Below are 7,779 nucleotides of genomic sequence, written 5' to 3' on the forward strand. Positions count from 1 at the left end.
CCCCCCGCGCGGGATGCTGCAGCCCCCTGACCCCGCCGGTGCAGGGGTGTCTGCGGGGAGAGCCTCGCTAGGCTAGAAGGCTGTAGCTCTGGATGGGGAGATCATCGCTGCGGGGGCTCCTTCCCTCCGTCCCGCCCTGCCGTGTGTCCTAGCAGCCCCCGGCCCTGCCGGTGCAGGGGTGCCCGCGGGGAGAGCCCTGCACGATGCTGTAGCCTCGCAGGGCTGATCTCTGGGGCTCAGGTGTGGGTTTTACCTGTTTTACCTGCCCCTTGTCCCGCTACTGACGCTCTGCCAACTCCCTGTCCCACGTGGAGCAGGTTCACCTCCGTTAGTCGGCAGGAAACTTTTAACCTCCGGTGGATGCTGCAGTTTTATAGCAAAGTGGCTCAGTCCCGCTCTGGCCCCAGGCAGAGGCTTTGCAGAGTTCTTGCAGAGCACAGAGAACACCAACTCGACCAAAAGCGTGGATAGCTTTTCCTGGGGTCATCACACCCAAAGAGCTTGTTGCTGGCTCCAAGGAGCAGCAGCAGCACAAGAGAAGGGCAGGAGTGGGTGTCTGGCAGAGGCAGCCTGCAGCAGCCACGGCAGTCACACTGGCCTGGGCTGCCAGGGAGCCCCAGCCAGGATTGCAGGGCCTTGAGCCTCTTTGGGCTGAAGAAGTTTGGCTCTAGCTCTGCAGCTCCTCTGAGCACAGCTGCATGAGTGGCAAGGCACGAGATGGACTTGCACATCAGTGCTTGGTGTGATTTAACACTTAGTGTAGTCAATTCTGAAAGCATCTGCTGCTGTCAGAGCTGTCTTTGAATGGAAGGTACCCACGGAAGTCTGAAAACCACAATCTGTGGTGGTACTCTAGCAAACAAATGTTGAAATTAGTCAAGGAGAATATGATATAAAAGTAATGACTGCCACTAAGAGGAGATCATCAGTTTCCTTCTAGATAATCTTAAACCTACCTGTTTAACTGCCTTCTGCTGCAAGTGAAAGAGGTAACATTTATTAGTCATTATTTGCAATTTGAGTCAAGATCTAAGCTTTTATTTTCACAGAATCATAGAAGTTTAGGGGTTGGAATGGACCTTACAGATCATCCAGTCACAACCCCTGCCCTGGGCAGGGACACCTCCCACCAGAGCAGTTTGCTCAAGGCTTCATCCAGCCTGGCCTTGAACACTGCCAGGGTTGGGGCATCCATAACCTCCCTGGGTAACCTGTGCCAGTGTCTGTCTCACTACCCTCACAGTAAAAAACTTTTTCCTAATATCTAACCTAAATTTCCCTCCTTCAGTTTGAATCTGTTACCCCTTGTCCTGTCATTGCAGTTCCTAACACAGAGTCCCTCTCCAGCTTCCCTGTAGCCCCTTCAGATACTGATAGGCTGCTGTGAGTTCTCTATGCAACCTTCTCTTCTCCAGGCAAGAAGAGTTAATATATTATTCTAGTTAATATAACCATTGTTTTTCTGTAGAAATCACTTGAAGGAATAACATAAATTGTGCTTTTGTTTTAGGCAGAGAGGAAAGGCTTTGCATGCCTCTTTGTGGAGGTGTGAGTAATCCTTCACTTTTCAGGTATCCATTTTTGAAATTTTTGATTGAGGCAGGTTGCACTAAATGAAGGGCTGAGTTCAGAACGTGCTAGTTAAGCTGAAACCCAAGTCCTGTTGAAATGGATGAAGCTAGAGTAAATTTAGCTGCTCTTCTGAAAAAGGATGCAGAGAGAGGTTTGGTATGCTTTGACATTTCATATTCGTTCAGTTTGATTTATTTCATGTGCTGGACACAGAAGCTCAAAGTTCAAATTTTGAGATTACTTATTAACTGTTTTTAATTTGACCTTTACTTTATTTGCAGTGGGTTTTTTGTTGCATGCCTTGGATTTTTCATTTTTCACTTTTTTTTCTTTTGTCCTGCAAGAAATTTGCATGCTCTTCTGACTGTTCAGAGCATTTTACTACTCTATTCCAAACTGATGGGGAAGTCTTCTGGGTTTTTTATTAGCCTTGCTTTATAAACAGATCTTATACAATATTATTATACGAGATAAAAATGTATTGTTTTGCTTCTTTGTGACATGTGTAACATCACAAATGTTCAGCTTGGGTTTGAGATTGTGTGTCCTTCTCCATTCTCATGGTTCATTACTCATTTCCAATGGAATTCCTGTGTTTAGGAATTTAGGTCTTGACCTAAAAAGATTTCAGACATTTGATTTATTCTGTTCAATAGAGTGTGTCATGAGAGGTTTTTGAAGGTGTAAATAATGCTAGCTGAAATTCTCTGGAGTGGTTGAGTGATAATTAATGGAAAAATACTTCATGCTTATATTTAACTCAATTTTTTTGTGTGCTGTTCTTGCAAAAACACATATGGCTCTACTGAGGCCTACAAAGTGTAGGTTCTGTTCAAAGACAAACCATTTAATCTGAGACTAAAGATTCTTAACAGGTCTACAGTGAGAACTTCTCTTTTCCTTCATGTATGATTTTAGAAAATAAACAAGGATTTGCAGAAGTTTAGTTAAGACTTGTATAAGTGTAATTTCTCTGGTGGTTGCTATAAGGAGTCCCAGCCCAGAGGAAGAGCCTGAGAGGAGAATTTTGAACTCAAAAGGAAGGTGCAGCTGTACTACTCTGGCACTAATCACACAGGGAGCACTGGTTCATGAGTTATCTTCCCCAGCTTCTGCAGCATCCCTTGCCTGATTGTATGGGTGCTACAAGTGAAAATTAAACATGAATTAATTTAAGAAAGAAATAACTTAAGAAGTTATCTATGTGGAAACGATATGGAAGTGAGAAAACAGACAGTGCAGGCTGAAAATGCTCAGAGTAAGCAAAGTTCCAGGTGAAATGTCAGCAAGAAAATGTTGCCTATTTCATTTATTTCTTTTGAAGTTTCTCCATATGGCTGTATAAAAACAATTGCCTCTAATAAAGCTGTTTTGAATCTTACAGTTCTAAAACTGTGGAGAGTTGTAACATTGCTGTGAAGAGATGTAACAAGGTCTAAGATAGGCTTATTTTAAAATGATACAGAATAACTACTGTGTTCTTCCTACAGTAACACTATTAACGGAGAACAAATTCTTTTGAGTAACAGTTTTCTGTATGAGTCACTTTATTAATTTGCCCTATATTAATTTTGCACAGATCTGTGACAACTTTGTACTATGAATGAGATATTCCAAGGCTGGCACTGTTTATGGAGCAATTAACTGACCTGCCCAGGTGCAATAAAGTGGTTGTCAGAAATAAACACTAAGTATGTTTGAAAAGCCACTATGCTGTTGTAGAAGTGTATAACTATGAGTAAAGCACACATATATGCTTTAGATTTACACCTGTGTTTGAAGTAGAACTGCTCCTTCTGCTCCTGTACTGTATCAGTCCCTAGGTGATTGCACAGGAACTGCTAATACTCTCAGCAAAACACCCAGAGAACCTCTGCCCTGTCACTGTGTCCTGAGCAGAACAAGATGCTTCTGCAAATTGTATGTGCTGTTTGAAATATTTTCCAAGAAAAGTGAACGAAACCAACCTCAGCATAAACCTCACGGTCTAAACCTGCAATGTGTTACTGCATTTAAGTAAGCAACGTGTCACCTATTTCTGAAATACCATTTGCTTCTTTTTAGCTCGCAAATTCACAGACAAGCATGAATGGATATCTGTGCAGAATGGCATTGGAACAGTAGGAATCAGCAATTTTGCACAGGTATTGATCCCTCCCCCCTTACCCAAGCCTGCAATATTTATTTTTGCGTATCTGCTCCTGTCCTTGCTCTTTGGACACTTACAGGGTGTTTTTTTTAATTGTTGTAATTGCACATGCTGCACGCTGAGTGTGATTTTTGGACTGGGATCTTTCACATTATTTGTGATATTTGTGCTACTTTAGCGTTCTGATAAGTTCTTAGTTGCATCAGGTTGAGCCTGTGAAGAGCTGGACTTGATGAGAAACTCAGTGTTTCGGCAGAATTTAAAACTTAAACTTTTATTCAGTTCTAGGCCTGAACAGTTCGTGGTGTGTGAAGAGGACATCATGTACTTTTTTAGGTCAAATTTCCCACTCCATTTCAACATAAATATGGTGAAATCCCTCTGGCTAAAGAACAGTTGTGAATAGATGCACAGCGTGGCACAGATTTCTTGCTCTAGGATAGGAGCTCTTTTAGATTTTCTTGTTTTGTTCTCATGCAGATACTTGATTTGGAGTAGTCATAGGACAGATCAGAAAAGTGAATGGGACAAACTATCAATAAGTGGAATTAATGTTTCTCAGGACAAGCAACATTTCCTGTGATCTCAAGTTTTCAGTCAATAACACTAATACCCTGTAAAATCCTTGGCCTTTTGTGAGATAAGGACCATGTGTCAGGGAAGACCTGAGCCAATTCTTATGGTGATAAGGCTCCCGATGAAGTCAATAAGGACAAACTGTGCTAACAGCTCTCCAGTTGTTCTTTTCTCTGGGGAGGAATCATCGAGTTGCCCTTCATATTGCACTGGGAGTAAATCCTCAGTGCTCTGTAACAAAAAGAGAATTCCCTCAAACATTGGGAACTTTGTCATGTAAAACAGTTGTTACTGTAGCTGATGCTAAGATGATAGATGTTACTCCTCATTCTGCTAGAAGAAATCTGTTTATAAGCTCAGCCTGACAGTTATTAGCACTATAATAGATAAACAATAATTTGTCGGTTTTGGCATGATAACAAAACAGTTTCTTCATGTTGAGTGTTTAAAAAGTGAAAAATATGTAATCCTTAAAGAATGAGAACTACATTTAGAGACACAGACTACTTATGTACAGATTCTAGAGTTACTGTATCAGCTCTCTCCTATGTATACTTGCTTTAATGCAGGGTTTGATGCTTTTGTTTTTCTTTTCAGGAAGCATTAGGAGACGTTGTTTACTGTAGTCTTCCAGAAATTGGGACAAAATTGAGTAAACATGGTAAGTTTCAGCTCTAGTTGCTAATGAAGTAACTGTTCTAGTCATACTGCTCTTTCTTTGCAAATTTTGTGAAGTAATCTTTATGGTCACTGATACCATTAGAAAGCTTCTGGATACAAAATAAATTCAGGTATTTCTACAAGAGACACCTTCAATTTCAACTTCTCACTGTTAGACCATGCATGGTAGCAGAAGGTACCTGCTTGTTAAACTGTGAATACATCTATTACAAATCAAGTATTTGAAATATTTCTTGTAATAATTTTACCTAAGTTCTGATTTTAAAGTATTCATGGTTTGATTTGGACTTGCTAGTGTTCATTTGTGATTCTCCAGTTATGCACTTCATGAGCTGCACGATGTGAAACATCTAATTGATATCAAGCTCTAATTTTTCTGTGAATGTGCACTCAGTAATTTTGGGGTATCAGATGTAATCACAGGGTTTTGCTCATTAGCAATGTACAAATCTCATTGCATTCTTCATCATTCAGTTATGTAATTTTCCATGTTAAAGAAGAATGAGCATTAACAGGTAGAAAGAAAAAGCCTTTACCTGTATTAACACAGAGCTGTCTCCCTAGTATATGAAGAAAAGATTGTCATTAGCCTCAAACATTGCTAAAGAGGATGTAGATTTCTGACCCAAAGCAGTAGCCTTTCTTCTCCCACCCTCCCTGGGGAATAGATCCTTATCAAACTGTTTTGGCCAAATCTATTGCATCACATTGAGTGGTGAATGTGAGACAAAAGGTCTTTCTGTTTAGGATTTTAATTAACCGACTTGTAGTTTTGCTTTGAAGGAATTTCATTTCCATTTAAGTTCTCTTTTCTACCCATTCTGGCCTTAGTCTGATTCCAAGCTTTCCCAGAACAAGCTGTTCTCAGATCCCTTGTGCTGATGCCTATCTACTCTTCTGACAGCTCCGTGTTTCTTCAGCCTCCGTCTTGTTTGCTTGTGGCTTAGAGCTACTCTGGGCTAACACTGCTCCAGGCACCATTTCCATAACTGCCTACAAAACAGGCAAAAGGGAAGAGCAGCTGGGTGCTTCCAGTGCTGTGCCTCTGAATACTAATGTGTGTTTTCCAGTGAGTGCAAATATAACACTTGATAGTGTTTCTGGAGAAAGAACGAGATTCCTGGAATTGTGGCTCTGTCTATTTTGTAACCAAATTATGTATAAGAAGGTTTAAATTGTAGATAAAAGACATATTTAGGTGCCTGGCAGCAAGAATTAACACAATGTCATATCATGTGCTGTGCAGCTTTAGCCAAAGGATTAACCAAATGTAGGGAATTTCTGTCCTCTCTGTAGTAGCTAGTCTTAGGCAAGTTCCCTGGAATAATTCAGGAGCACAAACATCAAATTTAATACAGGAGATCATTGTCACAAACTGGGTGACTTCAATCTGTTTGACATTTTTCTTGCTCAAGATCAAGACATTTCTTTGATGGTTGGGTCATGACCAGAATGTCTGACTGAAAAAGAACTAAGCTCTTTGTGTTTTCCCCTTAAAAGCATTCAATCATATTCTGTTTCAGATGAGTTTGGGGCTTTGGAAAGTGTGAAAGCTGCTAGTGAACTCTACTCTCCTCTCTCAGGAGAAGTGACTGAGATTAATGGTGCCCTTGCAGATAATCCAGGGCTCGTCAATAAATCTTGTTATCAAGATGGTAAGATGTCATTTTATCTTTCAATAATGAATACTGCCTGGATTCTTGCTCCCACAAATGGCTCTGCAATTCCTATTCTTCCAGCTTAATGGTGTGGAGGCTTAATGGAATATATTGAATATAGTTCAAGCCCAATAAAATTTAACATTAAAGCATTATCACAGCCTTGTCTCTGACAGCTGTTTTACAATCTGTTCTTTTCAGACATAGACTCTGCCTGAATTTAAATCTGTTTCCCTTGAAACAGAGGTCAGGCTCCTCTGTTCTTCCTAGACAGTGTCTCCTTAATGCCACTCTCAGTGCCAGCACTAAGTTAGACAACTGATCTGACTCAAAAGGCCATTTCTTCTGACGAGTTGGTTGGTTGGTCATTTTTTAAGGTATTGAAACACTGTTTTGCCTGCACACAAATCTGGTGATCCAGGGCTTGAATGCCTGCTAGAAGTGCTTTCCTCAGGCAGTAACATGAAGGAATCTTTGTTGTAGGATATTAACAACTGTGTTTCTTTTTAATTTCCTAACTACAGGTTGGCTTATCAAGATGACAGTGGAAAACCCTGCTATAGCTGATGACCGAAGATGCCTATGAGAAATACATAAAATCGATTGAGGACTGAGCTGGAATGATGAAATAAATCCATATAAAATATTTCAGTGTAGTTTGTCATCAATCAGTGAAGTACAGAATATCCAGTTTTGGCAACCTGAAAAATGCCATTTATGAGCAGGGATAAAAATGTTTCACATCTGTGTTCCTGCAAGGGCTTTTTATGCTGTTCTCTGATGTATGTAACTTCAGAATGTTACCTATAATATTTAGGGAAACAAAATTTACTAAAATATATACTTCCCAAGATTCATTTGACATCGAATTTAGTAACAACTGCCTTAATATGATACTTTTGTTGTAGGCACATGACTGTTTTTGTAACCTGGACTGCAGCTTTCCCTGAAATGCTTTTCCATTGCTCCCAAGGTAGTGAAAAGCAATGTCCCTAACCTCCTCATATTCCTCCTACTTATAGTTGCAGAGATGACACCAAAAAAGGAGAAGCCATATCAACTACCTCTCTGCATGTTTTGTACTTCTTTACAGAATTTATTAATGCTTTGTTTTCCTTCTAACTACACAATCTAATGGTCCTG

General features: G+C 40.3%; 1 protein-coding gene across 1 annotated transcript; it reads left to right on the forward strand.

Annotated features, from left to right (window-relative positions):
* The first annotated feature begins 2,787 nt into the window (after positions 1 to 2,787).
* Positions 2,788 to 7,282, forward strand: GCSH (glycine cleavage system protein H (aminomethyl carrier)). The gene is given in 6 exon segments (XM_009069506.1): positions 2,788 to 2,830; positions 3,637 to 3,716; positions 4,895 to 4,958; positions 6,502 to 6,633; positions 7,161 to 7,206; positions 7,208 to 7,282. Coding segments are annotated over 6 exon segments (408 nt in total). The 3' UTR covers positions 7,251 to 7,282.
* Positions 7,283 to 7,779: the final 497 nt, after the last annotated feature.

The sequence above is a fragment of the Acanthisitta chloris genome, unplaced genomic scaffold (assembly GCF_000695815.1).
Source record: "Acanthisitta chloris isolate BGI_N310 unplaced genomic scaffold, ASM69581v1 scaffold5342, whole genome shotgun sequence".
NCBI lineage: Eukaryota > Metazoa > Chordata > Aves > Passeriformes > Acanthisittidae > Acanthisitta > Acanthisitta chloris.